The sequence below is a fragment of the Oryza sativa genome, chromosome 7 (genome assembly GCF_034140825.1).
Source record: "Oryza sativa Japonica Group chromosome 7, ASM3414082v1".
NCBI lineage: Eukaryota > Viridiplantae > Streptophyta > Magnoliopsida > Poales > Poaceae > Oryza > Oryza sativa.
In genome coordinates, this window is record NC_089041.1 from 6,299,075 (window position 1) to 6,320,548 (window position 21,474).

Consider the following 21,474-nt stretch of genomic DNA (forward strand, 5'->3'; position numbering starts at 1 on the left):
TCCCTGAGCTTGACGAGGAGAGTGCCGACGGCGGTAGTGGTGGAGCTTGGGTAGGAGGGGACGGCAAAGGCTTCATGGAGGAGAGAATTGAAGAACCACACCTTGGTCTCGTACTCTCGTCGACATCGGGGAGGAGAGATACCTCCAAATTTCAACTAGCCGTAGCCAGATCAAGATACAGTTGGGTCGATCCGCATCCATCAACCCTCACCAGAGCTTGCCAATAACCCCGTCTTCTATGTGCTTGGCGAACCCTCTTCTTCGAGCTTGCTAACAGCCCCTTCACCAATCACGGCCAAGGGAGCAGGCTCCGCGTCAAGCTTGTCACCAACCTCCCTCTTCCCTTGAGCATGGCCAAGGGGGTGGGCACCGCATCAATCTCACTGTCAACCTCGTCATGGCCACCGCCAACCTCCCTCTTCTCTCGAGCATGGCGAGATCTCTATGGCCGACTCAAGCTCGGTGAGGGAGGGAGTCAAAAGAGTGAGCCATGGCGGCCTCAAGCTCGGTGAGGGGTGAGCGAGTCGAAAGAGAGAGGGAGGAGGAAGAAACCACTCTAACTAGTAGGGCCAGCTGATATGGCAATACCAAAAATGCCACATAAAATCACAACTTTCACGGAGAAAGGAGAACAACTGTATTTTAAAGTAGTAGAGAAGTGCATATCTCAAAGACCAAATATGCCACATAATAATACAGCTTTCGCAATACACATTTGCTTTATTAACCACTAATGCATGAAAGCCAACTTGAGCATGAATCGTTTAGCTTAGTTTGCTGGAGCCTGGAGACGCAAAATATGATCATGCAAACGTTCAGAATTTTATATACTGTTTGAAGGTATGCAGTTCGTCTCCACCCTTGCCTTCTCCCCTTGATAATCAAAATTCCCCATTTCCCCTATGAAGCACATCTTGACCTTCTCCCCTTGAATCATCAAAATGAGATGCAGTTTCCGGGCTACTTTTCAGAGTTTACTTAATTATATGCTCAATTACATTGTGTTCATATGTGATGAATTAGTCGTTCTGTAGAGACAAATGGGAAGGCGGGGTGAGCTGCAAAAGAGCGGATGAGAAACGCTTTGCATTTTTCTTTCATATTCCATTTGTCATCCACACTGTCTATGTACCCTCAAAGAGAATATATATGCACTGTATTAGCTACCTACAAGCTATATCATCCACAAGTGTCAACCTCATTCTTGAAGCACCAAAACAACGCTTCAGTAGATCTTAACAAAGTACAAACTCATTATCTACCTGGAGGCTGGAGGGAATCTCCCTTGTGCCACTGGGAATATGCCCTTGAATTTTGTTTCTCCCATTTATGGTACTATTTCCAAATCTTATGCCAAAACATGCTGTGGACATTGGCCATGCTGTACTGAGGAACGCAATGATGATTTATGCCCCCATCCTGTATTAGACAAACTTAACGACATACTCTGTTCTTCACTCATGATGGTGGTAGCTCATCTGAAATCATTAGAGACAAGAAGTCAAGAACATAAAAAGAACAATTTATGCTATGGGCCAAACGGAGACATGAGACACAAGTACTGTGTATTTAGAAAAAGGGTAATTACCATATTATAAAAAGGGTAATTTCCTCGAAAATACGATAACCAAGGAAACGGTTGGTAAAACAACAAAATCATTTCCATTTCTGTTTCTATTTTTAGAGTAAAGTCCATCACCGGTCCCTAAACTTGTACCGCTGTGTCATCCCGGTCCTTAAACTCGCAAATCGACCGTTCAGGTCCTCAAACTTATTCGACTATGTCATCCTGGTCCCTAAACTTGCAGATCACTCGTTTAGGTCCTCCAACTTGCTCAGTTATGTCACCTCGGTCCCTAAACAGGACGGTCTAAAAACTTTATATCAAAAAATAATTCATAACTTTTTCATGTGAACTCTAATGAAGACAAACTTTATATCAAAATTGTAGCCCTCGACGTGACCTACAACTTTTTAGTTGAAAAGTTTTTGAATTAAAACCATTTAGGGTCTCAAAATATTGTTGCATGTTTATAGATTTTGAAATTTTAATTTCACAATTACATTTTGGGACAAAAAATGACTTAAAATAAAAAAAAATCAACTACAAAGTTGTAGATCACGTCGAGGGCTACAAGTTTGATATAAAGTTTGTCTTCATTAGAATTCACATGAAAAATTTATGAATTATTTTTAAATATAAAGTCTTTAGACCGTCCTATTTGATCCAGATGATATTCAAATCCAAGTTTAGGGACCGGGGTGACACAACTGAACAAGTTGGAGAACCTAAATGAGTGATCTGCAAGTTTAGGAACCGAGATGACACAGTCGAACAAGTTTGAGGATTTGAACGGTCGATTTGCGAGTTTAAGGACCGGGATGACACAGCGGTACAAGTTTAGGGACCGGTGATGGATTTTACTCTTTTTTTTTACCATTTCCATTTTTGTGTCTGTCAGTAACCATTTCCATTTCTATCAGTAACAAATCATGAACGATTACCGTTCGGTCGGTAACAAATCATGAACTATAGCCAGTCGGTCAGGAATTACCAGGGGCACTGTTTTTCACAACTTCACCCGTAACTGACCACGGAGTGGAAACAGCGCCAGGACACCTTGTGCATGCTCACTCCTGTTATGCACTCGTGACAGCAATGAGGAGGCACCAAGCCCATAGTATAGGCTTGTGGACCAGAACTGCAACAGCCACACTGGGATGTACGCAGTGGAGGTGAGGCTGCACAGGCATTACCCAACCTACATGGAGGTGGCAAGAAATGCAAAGTTTTCCCAGAATGATGCATATCAATTATCAAAGCAGTGGCTCGACCACCCCAGATGAGCATATCAGAGGTGCGGTTACGCACTCGTTGCCCATCCTATGTTGAGGTGGCAAGAAATGCAAACTTTTGCCAGATTGATGGATATCAAACCTTAACCAGCGACACGATCACCCAGATGAGCATTAGAGGTGGAGAGATGCAATCCTCATACTGCCCTGTTCTAGGTGCTTCCCTTTGGATGTGTGAATGCCACCTTGCCATCCTTTATAAGAAATGGGATGTGTCAATTACGGATGTAGAGTTTCCTTCTTTCTTTGGGTTTATGTGTAATCAGATGGAGAGTAGAGGTGCCACTTGGAATAAAAATGACAAGTAGTACGTTTGGGCCAAACTGTGTTACCGCCCGATGCATATTCCGGCATAGGTTCACAAAGGAGTGCCATATATGGGAGAAGCAAAAATCTGGTGGCATCCTTTTCCTTTGGGTTCTAGTTCGGGAACCGCCAGTTTTCTCAAAACATGGATTTGGTTTCAGGATCTGGAAATTTCTAGTGACACGTAAGGAATTTTCCAACAATTTCAGTTATGGGCCTAATGGACTTCAAACCAGGGATTCCCAGTTTCATTTTGGAAATAGATTCTGGGCGATAACCAGAAATTTCAGAAAAAATAACACCTAGAATTGTTTGAACTTTGATTTAAGAATAGAAAAGCGAAAAAGAAAGAAAAAGAAGAAGGCAAAGAGAGAAAAACAGAACAGTTCTCATACCATAAATTTCTTTTTGTCAGCACATATGTGTTACCACTGAAGGAGGCAGGCGTTTCTGTGTTGGAAGACCTGTGTTTAAAGCCGAGGTATTTCCTGCTTAACATCAGAGAGATGTAAACATCGAGAGCTCACGTTTGCTTGTCTCTCAATGAACCTGGTGTGATTAAGCTCAAATGAGTCATCCATAACAATGATTCATGTAGGTCCCATCGGTTGCCCATATTCCCTAATAAGCCAAAACGGCTTATTAGAGAATAAAAACTAACTTATAGGTAAAACTTTTATATATGTGTTCTTAACAACTTAAAAGCCAATACTAAAAAAGAACTACGTTGAAAATATTTTAAAATCAACTTCAAAATTAAGTTTGAAAATTCAAATTTTGGCTTTGGCTTATTAGGGCAACCGATGGGGCTCGTAATATATGCAAGCTCATCAAAACAGAAACAAAATAAGAGATACCAAAATATTCCCTCCATTTCATATTATAAGTCGTTTGACTTTTTTTCTTAATCAAAGTTCCTTAAGTTTGATCAAGTTTATAGAAAAATATCCTAACATTTTCAATACAAAACAAACATATTATCAAAATATATTCAATGTTAAATTTAATGAAACTAATTTGGTGTTATAAATGTTGCTAATCTTTTCTATAAACTTGGTCAAACTTAAGAAACTTTGACTAAGGAAAAAGTCAAACGACTTATAATATGAAACGGAGGGATTATATTATTGCATGATAAATTCATAGTCTTCTTGAAATGATAATTAGAGTAGGACGTATCATACTTATTTTTTCTTGCATAGTAGCAGCAAAATCCATGCCATTTTCTCTCCAGATATAGGGAAGGACATTTTGAAACATATATAGTGTTGGATGAACTCCAGAGTCCTCCATCCACTGCAAAACCTACAGGCACAAAAAATAAAGCTCAAATAAATATCAGGTTTTGACCTATTACTCTTGAATCTAGCTTGTTGCAAGCGGTATTCTGAGATGATCAGATGATGTAAAAATGAGAAGGGGCCTTGTTACCTCAATATACTTTCTCCATTTCCCAACAACTAGGAGATTTCTAAGAACAACCGCATAAGTAGAAAGACCCACAGTAGAACATGAAGTCACCATCTTGTAAAACAGCTGCATAAGAGAATCAAATAATTAATGTAGGGAAACAGAACTGTAAATGCAGATCATTATTTCTCTTACAAGTGTAGTGGCATGTTTGTGATTCCATGGCTTCCTCAAGTATCAATGTGTATTGATGTGAGAAGGTGATGAACTGATGATTTAAAACTAGTCAAGATAAAATTGTTCTTATTGCTAAATCCATTTTTATTTTGGACAAGGAGCAGCAGGAAAATATAGGTGGTACATGGAAGTATGGAATTACTGGTAGTACATTGATACTTGAACCTTCAGACATTCAAGAAAAACAATTCACTGCCAAATAAGTAAGAGTAGATGAAATCATAAAATATTTGTCAACTCCTCTGAAAAGGAGAATCCTATAAATCTATTTGATTATGCTGAGGACAAACATATTAAATGATTATATGTTTGGGAGAAATATATTGTATTGTGTCAGTGTGGCAAGGCCGTTAGTTCCATATCTAACCAAATATGGACTTCACTTTTATAGAAATGAACAGATCGATAGTTTTTTTCCCCCCTGAACATGTAGGAGAACTGCATCCCTTTGCATTAAAAAGAAAGATATCCACTAAAACTAAAAACCATACCACACCAAAAACAGAGTAATGAAGCATGTATATCCATTGCACTGCAGAAGTTGGATATCTTTCTTTGGGTCTTAGAAAGATATCCACTAAAATTACTGGAATGACAACTATGTTCTTAGAAAGATATCCACTAAAACTATAAACTACCACACCAAAAACAGAGTAATGAAGCATGTTCTGAAATGACAACTATGTTCTGAAGGCCAACTATACCTTCATCATGTTCTCTGTCTTCCCACATTTTCCAAGAAAATTTAAAACATGGTTTAGTGTTCCAACAGAAATGGATGAGAGCGAAGAATCCAAATATTCAATCATCTCACTTGCTGTTTTCCAGTCACGTATCCTGTTATGAGGAAGCAGAACAAAATAGAATATTGAGTTATTCAATGCATCAAAAGCTTGTAAACAACATAACACCAGATGTGTGCGGTAAAAAGGAATTTGTTTCTGCTCAACACTTGAAACCACCAATATATCACAAGTCCAATACAAGTTACATGATGAAAGCATGGCAGCATGCCATGATAGCCTGATTATCTAAACCTACAAACAGTGATAATGAAAGGAGCAGAGGCTCACTGGCAAGTTGCTGTAGCCCATCAAGGAAAATGAAATTATCAATGAGCTACAATCCGAATTGTGTAAGCGAACAAATGTAGATTGCCAATACAGTAACCCCAACATTCAATTGATTCAAGTTGTCAATTACTGGAATCGAATTAACACTACACAGAACATTCCACCCTGCTATCTTAATAAACTTGAAACTTCATACTGTTTTTACCTATTAAAAACTTATCTTTTATATCGCATGGTTGCTTAAGAAGAACAAGCAGATGTTTGTAAGTGACTCAAATGGTCACCTGATTAAAATAATCCTAAAGCAAAGCTGCACATGACAGGTAAGATGACTGAGTCATGTACACCTAAAAGCCATAAACACGATGATACCAAAGCAAGTGTGAATGCATATTTATAGTGTTACTAGATCAGCAGATGTTGCACACTGCTCAGATAATAATAATAGACCTAAGTTACCAATTTAGAATTGCCTGTTCGACTTAAGACATCAGTAAACGTACATGGTGCATGAAGCTATTATCTCAAAATAAGATTTTTGGTTCAACGGGATGGATTTTTTCTTCATGAATTCCATCAATTGAAGGACTCTTTCAGGTTCGCCACCCTTATTGAATGCTTCCATGAGAGATGAGCATATAATGGCATCTGGTGGAATACCATTTACTTCCATCTCTTTGAACAGGTCCCAAGCTCTCTTCCAACCACCTTATGGTCCATAAGAACTAAAAGATCAGTTTAAATTCTTGAGAAGCTAAATCAATTAATCATAATAACAAAAGAATATTACCACCAGCATTATAGGCTTGGATCAATGTAGTATATGTCAAAACATCAGGAAAACAGCCTGATTTTTTCATAGAACTGAAAGTAGATTCTGCTTCAGATAGTTTGCCCTGAATACAAATCATTGTTAGGATAGCAAACTTTTTAGAGTAAACAACAGAGAAAATAAGAGCAACACTTGCCTGTTTGATATACGAATAAATCAATGAAGAGTAAACCTCCTTGGTTGAAGAAACCTTGGAGTCCACCATGTCCTCAAAAAATCTCAAAGATTCCGTATACTTTCCTAATTTACTAGATCCACTGATGAGTATATTGTAGGTTACAGCATCTGGTTTCACATTGCTCTCCCTCATTGATGTATACAACTCCAAAGCTTTCTCATAATCTCCAAAACTTAAATAACTTTTAATGCCGGAGTTGTAAGCAACTGTATTTAGATCAATACCTCGGGACCTAGCTGCTTCAAGAATTGTCTCAATTCTTGTTATCTGCCTGCAGCGACCGCAGGCAGCCAACAGAGTACTTATGGAAACAACATCTGGCTGAATGCCATCTTTCTCCATTTCATGCAGCAAGCCAACAGCTTCCTTCAACATTCCCGCAGACCCATAGGCATCAATAAGTGCATTGTAACTGACTTTATTTGGTTTGCATGAGTTCTTCTTCATCTTGTTAAAGACCTCCCTAGCCTTCTCAGGCTGTGCAGATCTACCATATGCATTCAGTAAGGAGGTATACGAAACTATATCAGGTCGTAACCCATTTTTCTTTATTAAATTAAAAATTGCCAAGGCCTCTCTATGCATACCTCGTGAGGCATATGCACCCAAAAGCGAATTATATGCTACAATATTAGGCTTCACTCCTTCAGCAACCATCAAATCAAAGATTGCTTTGCAATTTTCAACTTGCCCATAAATACAATAAGAATGCATGATGCTAGTATATGTAACAACATCTGGAGGACATTTGGTTCTTCTCTCCCTCATTGAGTTAAACAATTCAATAGCTTCCCCACACTGTCCAATCTTTACAAGGCAATGGATGATAATATTTAACGTGAAAGTATCAGAGGTGACATTTGCTCCTTTCATTATTTCAAAATAAGATATTGCTTTTGAGTACTGAGCTCCATTCTTGAGAGCAGACAAGACAATGTTGTGTGTAACCAAATCTGGTCCCACACCATTTTCTGTCATTTTCTTACACAGTTCTAAAGCTTTTTTCCAGTTGCCAGCAGCCCCACATGCATTTATCACATTATTATACGTAGTCCGGGTAGGAGGTATCTGCAGCAAAAGTCCGGAACACAACCTTCTTTAATAAACAATTATGGCAACTAAACTAAAAAAATGAAATATATAAACTTTGCTGGTTTTCTAATAGTCTCTTTGCATTTCAATAACGTAAGGACTGATGAGGCAATCAACAGTGATGTGTCCTTGCACAAAGTGAGTGCATGGAGCCAAAAACTTTATATGGTTCCAAGATTCTCTTCAAATTCAACCCATATTTTAGAGAGAAAAACTTCAACCCTTAATCAAGCAATTTTACCTTACTCAACAAACTCCCTTAAAACAGGATTGCATTTCTCGCTCTGAACCTCTGGTAGTTGCAAAACATGTTTTTCCTGTTATTTTTTAACTCTTCATTATTTTCTTTGGTGCACTAAATCTACCATAGCCATTACTATGTATAGTAGAAAACAGAAGGACCCTATTGGGTTTATAGATGAAAAATTAGCTCAATATCAAGAATGGTTATAGCGAAATGAGGAAAGCAATAAACGCATTGTACTCATTGTAAAGAAGAAGCATTTCCAAAATTATTTATCTAAAATGAATAAGGTTAAAAGCACAAAAGTTAATGTTTTGTATTACTTCGAAAAATAAAACACACAAACACATCAACTTAGGCATTTGCAAGATGAGAAAGCAAGAATATAGGGTTTATGTTTCAAGGAATGATACTGACAGCAGCACGAAGCATATCTTCCATAATGTTGATGGCCCAACGCCATTGACCAGCTCGAGAATGAGCATGGATGAGGGAATTGTATATATCAGCATCAGGTTTACACCTAAGGTTATAAATGTCAGTATTTTGTCCAAAAAAAAAAAGAGAAGGAAATGACAGATAATGAAAAATGATATATTTCTTATCACAGTAGTGGAAAACAAAATATAGAAATAGCAACCACATGGAAATTGCACTTAGTATTACACATATTACAGTTTATTATGATAAAGTATAAATTTCCTACATGCGAGATCAGCAACCATCACTTGCGCTGTTCCCTAGATGATCTGGGAAGATTTTGGATTTGCAAACTCAAACAAATTGAACCATAACACAAACATGTTATTTGTATATAGACAAGTTACCGACGAGACAATTACTCAATTATGAGGTGATAAATTTTTTTAGTAATATCAGGCAAAACTCTTTTTGATGGTTGAAGGAACGCAGAAGCCAAATTAAAACCTTATGTCAGAAATATATGTTATAACATTCATACCGCCATTCCTGCATCTCAAAGAACAGGCCACGTGCCTGATCAACCTGGTTATGCCTCGCATATAGTCGTATCATCATGCCATAAATGTCGTTACGAGCACAGTAGTTATCCTGATTTTTCATCCAGCAGAACACATGGACAGCATGCTGTAAATTCCCAGAAATTGTGATCTCCTACAAGTGATACAACATGTGTAAGCGCGTTATTACCTGAAAAGGCTAGTTTTATGTTAGCAAATCGAGAGATTTGAGCCTCGTCTACAAAATTTGCATGTGCAGCTGGTACTACCATAACAACACAGCTAGATCGATTGAATTGTTCATGATTTTTGTAATTTCAAGCAATCGATAACATTTTGGCCCCAAAACCAGTTTGTCATTAGTGCCTCCACGCAAGGCAACCATGGCAGCCACATTGATGTATATCATCAGCAATTTTCAATTCATGAAATGCTACAGAGCGTGGGGATGATGGCCTTACGCGGATGAGGAGAGGGAAGTTGCGGCGGGCGAAGCGGCCGGCCCAGCAGTTGAGCACGGCGTCGACGGCGCGGGCCTCGGCGCGCGGGAGCGCGAGCACGCGCGCGGCGGCCTCCGACACCTTCCAGTCCCGCTGCCACCGGCTCCCCTCCACGCGCAGGCGGTGGCGCGCGGGGAGCGAAGCGGCGCCCACGCCCTCCACCTCGGCGCGGGCCTCGCGCCGGCCCCGGTCGTAGTCCACGGACACGGCGGGGCGGCGCTCCGCCCACCCCGGCGGCGCGGCGCCCGGGTGCGCCAGCCGCGGCCGCGGCGGCCGTGGGGGCGCGCGGACCACGCGCGTCCGGGCCGGTGACGCTGGCGCCGCCGCGTCGGGCGTCGCAGCCGGCGACCGCGGCGGCGGCGGAGCGGAAGACATCGCGGCGGGTGGTGGAGGGGGGGAGAGAAGCTTTACCGTTGGGGCGGTGTGAGAGCGGGTTTTCCGGATAAGGGGCGATCTTTTCCTCAACAGAAAAACCAGGAAATGAACTCCATCCGTCCTAAAATATCCTCGCGAAATTAGAATCAGATTCGTAAAACGAGAAAGCATTCTGTTATATCCTAGATTTTTATATTTTAAAAATAAGATAGTAATTTACAAGCACCCCAATCTAAAAATATCACCGTAGAAATGCTTTTATTTTAGAAACTAGGTGAAACCCTACGTGTTATTGTAGGAGTTTAGTATTATAATAATATAAGTAAAAAATAATGCGTAACATAGCTAGACAACATAAACTAAAGTAAGTTGATGTGATTTATGATAATTTAAATTTAAATAGTATATAAAATGATGATTCAAGATATCATTTTTTCAATACGATTTTGTATCCGCCAAAAAGAAATACCTGGATTCGGCTCCGATACCTATGTAAACATATGGGTAGATTATTTTACCCTGAAATTATTACAGATTAATATGGACAGACGGGAAATACATGTCCCGTTTTCACCCCTTGATTCGATCTTACCCGTCCTATTTTCACCCCTTGATTCGATCTTATCCATTCCCGTTCTCTCTCTGAGTCGTCGTCTTCCTCCTTCGCCTCTCCTATTTCACCCCTCCCTCCCCCCTCCTCTCCAATACAGCAAAGAACTCCTTTATGCAAACATAGCGGCCGTGATAATAGGGCTTTTATCTAAGGGTAAATGGGCAAACGGGCACGATTACCATGGGCAGCCTCCCTCCAACCGAAGTACCGAACCTGCGCCGAGGGAGACAGTGCTTCTATGGGCCGGATTTTGTCGCCGTGGGCCAGGTGAGCCCGCTCGTTTTTGCTAACCTCGCTGGTTGCCGTCCGATGCAGATCGTGCGCTCCATCTCCCCGCTATTTCCCTCCCTCTGACTCCGAATCCGAATCCGTAGTCGAGTCTCTCCCCCCTTCGGCGTAAAAAGGAGAAGAGAAATCCCCCGTCTCCTCCGCTCCTTGCGACAAGAACAGGGGGAGGGAGAGGCGCCGATCCCCATCTGCTCGAGCAAAGCAGCGGAGGGGAGGGGATCCTGCAGGTGAGCAGCATCCATCCACATCCTCCTTCTGATTCATGGATTCATCTCTCTCTCTCTCCCACCCCTACTTTTGTCTGGAATTCGCTTTGTGTGCGTTCGTTAACCCTAGCTTTCTCTTGTAGATCTGGAAGAAGCTCATCTCTTAATTTCAGAGAGAGCCTCAACCTTTTGATACAAGAGTAACAGTATTGGGGGTTCATCTGAACCCCCAAATGTCCCAAGTTGGATCCGCCCCTGAGACGATGGATCTGGAGACGGAGAATCGTCTTGCTTCTTTACTTCTCGAGGAGGCGAGGAGGTTGCAGGCGGAGGCTGACAGGGAAGGTGTTCACGCATATCTGCGAAAGCCCAATGTAAGGCACCGTCCGAATTCGCGCTTCCTTACGGCCACAGTTCGTGGAGTTCAGCAAGGTTAGCATCGTAGTTTCGATTTATCGTTATTCCATACTTGATACCTCCTCCTGTTGATTGATTAGCTATCCAAGGCAACTATAATAATTTCTTAGTTTCTTGACTCATTGTTAATCGTTTGGTAGACTTTTATCTGGAATTGAATTATTTTTTATAGAACATATTAATTTTATTGTTTGCCCAAAAAAATGTCTGTTCCATGTCTTAAAGGAGAATTATAGGTGTGGTTAAACACAAAATATAAACCAATCGTGTAAAACTTACTTCCTTTGTCTAGGAATGATTCGCTGGATAGCAAGTAATGACAATCTCATAAGTATAGCTGATCTCATGTTGCTAATTTTCTTGTCCAAAGATATCAGCGGTGTTCTGGTTGTCTACTTACTGAATTGGCATGATATGTGCTGTTCACCTACAGCGAACCGTGTTGTGGAGGTCAATGAAATGTGGCGTGCCAGAGAGAAGGAACTTGAACTGGAGTCTAAGATGAAAAGGAGTAGAGGTCTTGGTGACGCCAGAGGTGAAAAACGCAAAAGTGACTTGAGAAACCAGAGTTCCAGTCCAAGGGTTGAAGAAGAAGGCATAGCTTATAACAGTTCATATTCGGATCAGGAGGATGGTCTAGGGGACGATGACATTGAGAAGTTTCTTCATTCGAGGTCTGTATTTTCTATCTTTTGGTTGTTCTACTACCAACATTTTACACAAGTAGCTATCTGCAATGTTGCTGACAGAGATGTAACTTTGGTCTGCTATAGGGTGAAGCGAGGTCGAGGGGCCGTTGGTTCTAGGATGGATGAGCCTGGTCCATACCTTAATGTTGCATCTCGTAGTCAAGAGAACGAACCTAATGCTGATACTCAGGTGGAAGAAAAATGGGAACGAAGAGTACAAGGCCCGGAGAAACCAGTGTCTTTGAGATCAAGATCACCTGATGACTATTGGCGTAGGGAAGCACTAGATGGAGAACCTTCCAGCCCTGAACTCCACAAGAAAAAAGAGAAGAAGAAGGAAAAGAGTTCAGAGAAAAAGGACAGGAAAGAGAGAAGGAAGAAAAAAGACAAGAAGAAATCTAAGCATCGCCACCACCACCATCACAAAAGTCGGCAAAGGGAGTGATTGTTCTGCTTGCTGAGCATAAAAAATGTACACAAGAAACATGTTAGCTTCTAATTGCTACTGTTACTTCTCACTTGAAACATGTTGTACCAAAAACTTGATATCGTGTGGAATGGAGAACTGTTCTTCTCACACGGAGTGTTGATACAAAGCCATATGTTAGATTTTAGTGCTCTCGTTGGTCTTGTGTATTTATTATCATGATGACTAAATCACACCCTCGTTAATTAGGAATAACGTGGTTTTGGTAGCTAAATGTTACAGCTTCCAATCTTATCTGCAACTATTGTATGTTGTACAAATCGTACAAATCGATCAAATTTGTATGCTGTCTGTCTGTCAGGCAAGGATTCCTCAATTGGAGCACTTTGGAGTCCCTGTTTACTGGCATTCTAGTTTCACTTTCACATCAGTAGCCCAGATCAGATATTCTGACTCAGAACTTTAAAACGCTGCTGATTTGCACTTTGCAGTATGACCTCATGATAATCCTCCAAGCAACATGTACCTTCGAGAGTTCTTCCCTAGAACTTTCATTTCGAAAAAAAAACAAATTCACAAAAATAAAGAGAGATTTTTCTCTCCTTTAAGAATTAGTTTACATTTCCTGTTCATAGCCTGATAATGCAGCATAATCTGTGGAACTTCATTTGAGTATCGATCAAAACAGTTCAGTACCCTTGCTGAGAGGGTGAAAAAGAACATAGGGATGACATGATTGTTCATATGTAGTTGCACAAATGTTTACAGGATTACATGACATAAAAAAAATGTAAGAATGAAAAGATAATGACCTAGAGTCTACCACTTCTGTTTACGCCTGAAGGCAATCAGTGGAACGCTAATCGAGATTTATGGGCTCTGTACAGTATAATGCAATGTGTATTGAAGGACTGGATTCGACAAAATCTATCTGCAAAAAACAATGAAATTGTTACTAATCAGATCAAATGATCAGAAGCATAATAAGGGACGAAGTGAAGATAAGTAGTAGTAAATAGGCATGTGGAATATGGTTAAACTGATCATGTAAACATCATTCACAAACAAGCATGATGAGCAGTGATATTTGATAGCTTAAGAATAGTTGTGCCAAGCGAAAGAGACTTAATTCTGGAAGGTTAGTAAGAATCAACCACATGTTCGATAAATAAAATGGTTTCAAGTTTCAACATACACAAAGAAGTTAATGACCATTGTACTATTCTAGCTGCTGTCATTGAGATGGTTTGGAGATTTCAAGTAGTCAAGGTAATTTGTATATTTTGAGAATTTTTGTTGGGACCTGTAATGACTACAAAAAATTAACATACTCAACAACATGTTTAAATTTAAAAGTGTATAGCGAAATTGTATCAGTTACTCCCACTCATTCATTGTGCAGGTCAGTCAAAGCTACTCTATGAAGAAATGGCACTTTAGCTTAGTAAGTGGCTATTGCCTTAGAACCATGAGGCATATGTCTGAACGATCATGATTAACCTGCCTCTTTCTTAATAAAAGAGAATAGCCAAACCTATATCTCATTGCAAACTACAAATAGCTGAAATTTTAGATTGAACAATCGAAAATTTGAAATGTTGTCAGCGAAATACTCCCTCCGTCCCAATAAGTAGCAACCTAGGATAGGATTAGACCCATCCTAAGACTAGGGTATGTCCAAATTCGTAGTCCTAGGATGGGATTAGACCCATCTTGCTACATATTGGGACAGAGTGAGTACTCACATTGCTTAGCAGTGAAAAGTACAAAACATAAAAGGTGAGAAAGATAGCACTGAATCTATTTTCTTTAAGGGAAAGCATTGTGCTGTGCAAGTTCCTCAACATCCATGGCTATTGAGCAACAAGAAACAACCAAGAGAAGGACCTGAGGCAATCACCTGCATCAATGAATGAAGGAAGAATGGCCCAGGAGGATTCAGCCAACAACAAAGGGGCTGATCTCCCCGTTCCGCATGCCGCGGGCTATCTCACCGGCGATCACCAGGCACGTTGAAACCCAGCCGGCGAGCACCATCCACACCATGTCCACAATGTGAGCCGCAAGCCCCCACGACATCGTCATCCTCGCACTCTTCTCCCTCAATTTCCTCTCCTCTCCAGCCTTTCCCTACAGCTGCTTCCAGGGAGGCAATTCCACAAACACCTAGCCTGCAAGCCCACAAGGAACCCCCAACCTTTTGCCCCCCCCCCCCCCCCCCCAATCATGAGTGAGCCGACAAGATGCCATGGAGGTGAACAAGGGTTAGATCTATCTAGTTCTCCAATAATTGATTCCATCTTCTAATCGATGGGATTGACAAGGCACAGAACAATTACCTCTGTATAATCCTGAGATGGCAAATTCACCTCACCATGCAACAACAGAATCGACTCCAGTTTGCAAGAACCCTTCACCCATGGCAGTGATTGAATCAGGATCTTGTGTTTCACCACCCCAGCACGTACAATTCTTCTCCTGCTTCAATAAGATTGGAAACCAAATAGACCTTGGGGAATCTTCAGACTCTTCAGAGTGGGACTGTTTCCCCCTTTGCTTCCGCCCTCAGATTCTACCAAACCATGGACGGATAGATCCTTAAATTTAGACGGAATCAAGAAGAGATAAGACAGGAAAAATAATTTTTTTTAGAAAATACACCATCAAGTTTCTTGCTTGCTTTCCCCAAACTCTTGCCTTTCACCTGTCGCTGTCAAACTGACCCAACTGAGCAAATTCAAGAAACACCTAGGACCAACCTGCACAAGAACCAACTGGAGACTGCCACATAGGAGTCTCTGACCAGGAATTTTGGAGGAGATCCTCATCCAAATTGGTTTATCCAATCGTCTTTATCTGTTTGGTTAGAGGATTAGATAGGGGATTTGGACAAGTATACAAGTATTCTTCAGTTTTGTCTCATCGTCAATTCGTCGAAAAACACCTGCCCTCCAGGTCAGCACAGTACATTGAACAGAAAAGGTTCTACTGCTGAGTAAATGCAGATTAATCATTTTTTTTAAAGAAATACAGTACAGACACACGCTCATAACATGCACACTCACGTTATAAACGCACACACGGACATCTCATTATCGATTGGTATGTCATCTACCACTAAAAAAATAATCGATCTTTGACTCCATCAACAGTTGTCACAATATAAGCCATTGGCTTGTTGAGCTTTTCAAACCCAATCTTAAATTGTTGCAAGCATTTTTTTTTCATCGTTTTTTTTTTCTAGCCCAAGTCCTACTCGAAAAATAATATCTTGTTGACTTATTTATTTTTGTACAGCATGTGAGTCTTTTTTTTTCATTTCTCATACATATTGTGTTTGCTTCCCTGAGCCAGTTCCGGCTTATAAGATTTGAGTTGATTCCATCATCTCCTCTCTATGCTACAGTAGCTATTCTTAATTAATTGAATATTGATAAGTACTAATAAGTTCTCTAGATCTTTTTTAGAAAAAAAGAAAAGTTCTCTGGATTGTTGGGTCAGAGACTCATCCAAATTTGGGCCAGGCTCTGGGTCGGCCTGCTGTCACTAGGCCAAAAGTCATGATCCAGTGGCCCAGATCTTATTAGGTCCCTCACTGTCATTAGGAAAATAATTTGGGGACCAGGTGACCCTGCTTAAAAAGTTGGGTTATGTTCAAAGCAGGGTCTCCTAATCTCCTATGATTATTTTCCGGATTTCAAGCATTGCGATAGATAATATATAGCGGGTTGGTCGTGAATTAATCTCTTGATAGCAGATTGTGTATAGAGAGTGCTATAGCGGCTAGTATGTTCCAACATACTTCCTCCGTTTGTAAATATTTGACGCCATTGATTTTTTAAAACATGTTTGACCATTCATCTTATTAAAAAAATTAATTAATTATTAATTCCTTTCCTATCATTTGATTTATTGTTAAATATACTTTTATGTACATATAGTTTTACATATTTCAAAAAAATTTTAAATAAGACGAACGGTTAAACATGTGCTAAAAAGTCAACGGTGTCAAACATTTAGAAACGAATGGAGTATTATCTTGGGTCCGCTAACTTTGTAGTGCTAGCAGTAGAGGACTACCAACATTATAGCGGTCGCCATTACGGCCACTGCAAACACTATATTAATTACCTTGCTTCCAAGTAACTGAGCTACATGTGTAGAAGTCTAAGAAGTGGATCTGAAGTGTTTGGGTTAAAGTCACTATATTATTTATATTTACTAGCGTATAATATCCATGCGTTAGATCAGAATTAAGGAAACATTGTCATTAATACATTCTCGGCACAACAGGCGGGTCCTTTGGCCCCCACGCACAAACTCCATTTTTTCCCTTCACAACAGTGTGCAGGGAGTTGATGGTGTGAGTGATGGATGCGGATTGACCATTCATCACACCTAGTTGTTTCATTTAAATTAGTATATGTATACCTAGAAGGTAATATCATGGTTTAAGCATGACCAATGAGTTTATTTTTCTTCTAGAAAGGTATAATTAACAAGTTATTACTTTGTTACAATACCAAAGCGAATCGATTTTCTTTTGATTCATCACTGTATGTACGTAGTATGTGCTGACTTATCATCAAATTTACACTTGAAAAGAAAATTGTGCTGATCTTTCAAAAATAAAGAAAAGAAAATTGTGCGCGGTTCGTTGTTTCAATTTGTTCAAACAAGGTAAAAATATGAAATACTACTCATCACCTGCTCTTTATTGCCCATCACATGATAATTACACACCGTTGCAAGAACAAGCATAGCACGCGACCATAATCATTTTATTCGTTTGATAAATAAATAATCTAGAATATAACAATGGCGATTATTATTTATCATTAAACAGCATCAGATATCAATTAATCACCAAGTGGCAACGGCGCGATCCGCCGTCGTCGGCGCGCGTGTCGAGGTCGCACTCGTCGCGCCCGGGGAGCCCCTCGGCGATGGCGGCCATGGCCCCCTTCTTGCACGCCAGCGGCGCCTCCTCCTCCTCGACGAGCACCTCCACCATGGCGCGCAGCGCGTCGCAGCGGCAGCGCGCCGCCACCTCCCTCAGCTGGTGGCAGCACCGCGCCCGCACCCCCGGCGGGTCGCCGCCGCCGCACCGCCGCAGCAGGTACGCCCGGCACCCCGGCAGCGGGTCCTTGGGCACCACGCCCTGCCCCGGCTCGCACCCATCCGCCGCGCGCGCGACGCCGCCGTAGTACTCCTCGCCGCCCGCAGCCGCCGCGACGACGGCGCCGACCACCACCACCATCAGCGCCACCAGCGCCACCGCCACCGACGACACCGAGAGCTTGCTGTTCTTCGACGCCATTGTCGCCGTCAGGAAGAGAAATCGATGAGCAGTGCAAGGTTTGGGTTGTTGGGGGGGGGGGGGTGGTGAGATTTTAGATGGTTGGAAAAAGGGAGAGAAATGGAAGCGTGGGGAGGAAGACGAACAGTTGCTTTTTTTGTTTTTTTGAATTTGCCGGGAAGCGAAGCTACGTGGAGAGGGCGTCGTGCATGGCGCGCGCGGGAATTGTCAGTGGGCGTAAGGGATTAGCGTCCAAATTAAACAAAACGAATTCATCAGTGCATTTCCAGGGCCGGGCTGCCTACTTGCTTAATGGGCCGTGAAAGATTGGGCCCAAAAGGGACCTGCACGAATCTCAACTCGATCGGACAAAGGGTCTCATCTTTTCGCTTATACTTATTCTTATCAGACAAAATTTGAATTTTTAAACTTAAATTTGGATTTGATTTTAAGATTTTTTCATCGAAGTTTATTTTTCAATCTTTGCTTTTAAATCGCTAAGAACACGTATATAAAAGTTTAATTCACAAATTACTTTTCGTTTGCAAATATGTCGTTTCGCTTATTCAGCGAAACGATGGCTCCGGAAGGGTTTACTTACTACTGGGCCCGCATACTACCTCTCCCTTTGTGTTTCCACTCACCCCGCCTATAAAAATACCGCCATTTCATCAGTATACTATTTACTATAGCATTTATTCATTTGTATTAAAATATACTTATCATTGAGACCATGTAAAGCAATTTATGTGACTTCTAATGTCCAAGTTGTCAACCTCTATTCTCTCGTTTTCTGCACGCACACTTACCGAACCACTAAATGATGTGTTTTTTTAATAAAAGTTTCTATAAAAAGGTTATTGTAAAAATAGTTAACTTTGGCGTGAAGGACTAATACTTCGGTTTCAATTTGCCTCACGAAGAAAAGGGTGGATGGAGGAAGAAGATTGATCTGACCGGTGGGTTCCATGAGTAGATGAGGAAGAAGATGGAGAAGGAAGGAGATGGATGGAAAATGTGATGGCAGTGGTGGTACCAATTTTGTAAATTTTCAATGGCATGGTTACAAATAGATGAATTGTAGTAGCATTTATCTGAATCAACATATTTATAATGGCATGGATCCAATTAACCTAAAAATCAATACGTACTAGCCCTCTTGGAATCGTCTTTTTCGTACTGTAACTACCTTTTACTCTAGTTCGTCCATTTTTATTGGTTTGCATTGTAAATTAACCATCCATCCTTGCTGTAAAAGTGCGAATCTGTTAATCCTGATGGGTGTTTACCCCAATTTGTCTAAATTTAATATGCTAGCCGATTTTGATCTCAATTATCATCTTGGTCAGGAGTTTTTCTAGATCACGGTTATTAGCGATTATATTCATATCCTAAGGCTCTCGGTGGTACATCGTGGTGATTGGTCCCTGAAAAAAGGGTCAACAATGGCAAATATGCAATTTATTTCAAGGCCCCTGAACCATATTATCTGAAAGTTTACTTGGTACGTATTATCTAAAAGTTTCCTCTATATATGGTTGGCTGTTTTTTCTTTTACCTTTTTCTGATTGCATGTTGTCCCTAGGGACTAGTAATTATATTATATATTTCAGTGTCCCTCTTGCACAAAGGAATTAAAGAACAATTCGAGCGGGCTAGTGAATCAACATAAGAACATCGAAGTTCATCATTTATTCACCACATACATACGTTTCCATGCAAATGGAAACAGTAATTACAGTAACTACACCACACCACACAAAGTAGCTATAGCCTAGTGGCCAGTCGCCGGGTTCCTAAGATAACCCAGCCATTAGCAAACACCACCGATGCCGATATGGATATCCACACCGCATAATGCCAGGAGGCTCGCCACCACCATGCATTTCATGTTGTCTCTCCGGCAGCCAGGGAATACCTCGTCCATGGGTTGCCCGTGAGCCGCCGTGCCGAGCTCCTTGTACATGCCTACCAACTTGTGGCTGAGCACCGGACACCTACATAAGTTGTTGTTGATGGTGGCGAGCTGCCTACAGCAGTCTCGCCAGACTTGCTCATCCACGTTACCGGCTGCGCCACCGCCAATGCACTGGCCCTTCACCATTGTTCGGCAGCGTGGGAGTGGGTACACATCGAGTAGTCTATTCTTGGCTGGCAAAGCTGGCTGGGGGTATACACCACCTAGCAGTGGTGGTCTGCCATTGTTGTCGTTGCCACAAGCATGGAGACAACTATCGAGAGCAACACTAAGAACCATAGTATAATTTGAAATTTCATTCTCCACTGGCAAGCATAAATCTCCCTGAATTTTTTGGTTTTTTTGGTCAAAATTTATTTAAATTCAGTCAAAATATGTTAAAAATTCAAATAATTTCGGTCAGAAAAACCCGGAAATCACACCATATTCGTTAACCCCTGAAATTACACTACCTTGTTTGGTGCCATTTTGTTTTTCTTTGTGTTGCAGAAAATTTTAGTTAGTCTCAAATTGTATGAGAGGGTGTACAGGTAAGCGCTACATCAATGGTGGTTTTATATGTAGCTACAAATACTAAAGTGATTCCAGAACGGACACAATTTTTATCATGAGTGAGTAGCTTATGGTTTTGCATGTAATATTTATTGTGGTTCAAAGCTAATCTAGGCATCATTTCGAAAAAAAAAAACCCTTCGTTTTATATGGACCACACTCTTTTCATTTTCATTCTTCCATGCAAGAAAACAAATGCACAAACTGCCAACAGATATATAGTTTTGGAAGGTAACAAAATCTTTTGATCTTTATTTGCATGGCTTTTTCTATATATAGTTGATCCAATTTGGTAAACAAGAAAAAAGATAATACTTCAGAACAAATATTGTTAAGAGGAATGCTCTGGAAGCTAAAAAGCATGCAGTAAAGAAAGCTGCAACACTAGATTCAGAAAATTAAGAAACGTGTGTTTAGTGAAGAAACGTGTGATTATGTCGGAGTATTCTGAAACACAAGACGCGCACGTTCACTTAATTTCCTTTTATTGTGTACTCTAATCTTGAGAGGACTGGGCAGTTGGATCTAAGTAACAGAGTTATTTTAACAAGCCACGGAATTATATAGGGAAGCACGTACGCATAATCACTTTGTCAAAAAAAAAACATTACAAATTAAAGGCTAGAGATATTGTGTGTTATTACCTTGTCGTATTGCAATTTGCATAGAAATGTTTTAAGTAAAGAGTAAGGAGAGCACAAGAAATAGGTCTGAAGTGTGGTAGGTTTGTCAATTTGCGAAGGAATAAAAAGAGCGTTGTTAGCTTGGGGAGTGAGTTTAATATCTATCGGAAATGTATTAATTTATTTTTAAATCTTGGTTTTACCATATCAATTATCTTAATCATTGTAAAATAAACTACTCCCTCCGTTTTAAATTATTTGTTGTTTTAGTTTTGTTACAAATCATATGTCACTACAAT

At 40.6% G+C, this 21,474-nt stretch overlaps 3 protein-coding genes, 1 long non-coding RNA gene and 1 pseudogene across 9 annotated transcripts; 1 reads left to right on the plus strand and 4 right to left on the minus strand.

Annotated features, from left to right (window-relative positions):
• Positions 1–1,054: 1,054 nt before the first annotated feature.
• On the minus strand, positions 1,055–10,123 carry LOC4342717 (pentatricopeptide repeat-containing protein At2g41720). Of its 3 annotated transcripts, XM_015791172.3 has the most exons (13): positions 9,670–10,123; positions 9,190–9,362; positions 8,646–8,751; positions 6,851–7,960; positions 6,673–6,778; positions 6,386–6,590; positions 5,514–5,646; positions 4,594–4,698; positions 4,347–4,467; positions 3,558–3,711; positions 2,939–3,050; positions 2,556–2,762; positions 1,055–1,478 (listed from the first exon to the last, which is right to left on the minus strand). In XM_015791172.3, exons 1-10 carry the CDS (start codon positions 10,081–10,083, stop codon positions 3,686–3,688), a joined length of 2,499 nt encoding a protein of 832 aa, XP_015646658.2. In that variant the 5' UTR covers positions 10,084–10,123; the 3' UTR covers positions 1,055–1,478; positions 2,556–2,762; positions 2,939–3,050; positions 3,558–3,685. The 3 variants fall into 3 exon arrangements, with proteins under 3 accessions (XP_015646658.2, XP_015646657.2, XP_015646659.2); XM_015791171.3 differs by having other exon boundaries at positions 2,556–3,050; XM_015791173.3 differs by lacking the exons at positions 2,556–2,762; positions 2,939–3,050.
• Positions 10,124–11,066: 943 nt separating this feature from the next.
• LOC4342718 (uncharacterized) lies at positions 11,067–12,910 on the plus strand. Of its 2 annotated transcripts, none has more exons than XM_015791175.2 (4): positions 11,067–11,211; positions 11,334–11,622; positions 11,978–12,281; positions 12,381–12,910. In XM_015791175.2, exons 2-4 carry the CDS (start codon positions 11,424–11,426, stop codon positions 12,739–12,741), a joined length of 864 nt encoding a protein of 287 aa, XP_015646661.1. In that variant the 5' UTR covers positions 11,067–11,211; positions 11,334–11,423; the 3' UTR covers positions 12,742–12,910. The 2 variants fall into 2 exon arrangements, with proteins under 2 accessions (XP_015646661.1, XP_015646662.1); XM_015791176.2 differs by having other exon boundaries at positions 12,041–12,281.
• Positions 12,911–13,366: 456 nt separating this feature from the next.
• Positions 13,367–15,531, minus strand: LOC4342719 (uncharacterized). Of its 3 annotated transcripts, none has more exons than XR_001547590.3 (4): positions 15,483–15,531; positions 15,063–15,295; positions 14,624–14,894; positions 13,367–13,654 (listed from the first exon to the last, which is right to left on the minus strand). It is a non-coding gene; the product is annotated as an uncharacterized lncRNA (long non-coding RNA). The 3 variants fall into 3 exon arrangements; XR_001547589.3 differs by lacking the exon at positions 15,483–15,531 and adding an exon at positions 15,385–15,462; XR_001547588.3 differs by lacking the exon at positions 15,483–15,531 and having other exon boundaries at positions 15,063–15,297.
• Positions 15,532–17,410: 1,879 nt separating this feature from the next.
• LOC4342720 (alpha-amylase inhibitor 5) lies at positions 17,411–18,121 on the minus strand. The gene has a single exon (XM_015791177.3). It carries the CDS (start codon positions 18,041–18,043, stop codon positions 17,579–17,581), a length of 465 nt encoding a protein of 154 aa, XP_015646663.1. The 5' UTR covers positions 18,044–18,121; the 3' UTR covers positions 17,411–17,578.
• Positions 18,122–19,796: 1,675 nt separating this feature from the next.
• LOC107276039 (seed allergenic protein RAG1-like) lies at positions 19,797–20,299 on the minus strand (annotated as a pseudogene).
• Positions 20,300–21,474: the final 1,175 nt, after the last annotated feature.

Excerpts from the sequence above, each read along its gene's own strand:
- LOC4342717 (XM_015791173.3), bottom strand. The coding sequence starts at position 10,083 with ATGTCTTCCGCTCCGCCGCCGCCGCGGTCGCCGGCTGCGACGCCCGAC. Across the intron at positions 6,779-6,850 it reads TTTATTCGTATATCAAACAG|GGCAAACTATCTGAAGCAGA; the intron begins GCAAGTGTTGCT and ends ATTTGTATTCAG. Across the intron at positions 3,712-4,346 it reads TACTATGCAAGAAAAAATAA|GTTCATTGAGAGACAAGCAA; the intron begins GTATGATACGTC and ends TAATCACACCAG.
- LOC4342718 (XM_015791175.2), top strand. The coding sequence starts at position 11,424 with ATGTCCCAAGTTGGATCCGCCCCTGAGACGATGGATCTGGAGACGGAG. Across the intron at positions 11,623-11,977 it reads AGTTCGTGGAGTTCAGCAAG|ATATCAGCGGTGTTCTGGTT; the intron begins GTTAGCATCGTA and ends TCTTGTCCAAAG. Across the intron at positions 12,282-12,380 it reads GAGAAGTTTCTTCATTCGAG|GGTGAAGCGAGGTCGAGGGG; the intron begins GTCTGTATTTTC and ends GGTCTGCTATAG.
- LOC4342720 (XM_015791177.3), bottom strand. The coding sequence starts at position 18,043 with ATGGCGTCGAAGAACAGCAAGCTCTCGGTGTCGTCGGTGGCGGTGGCG.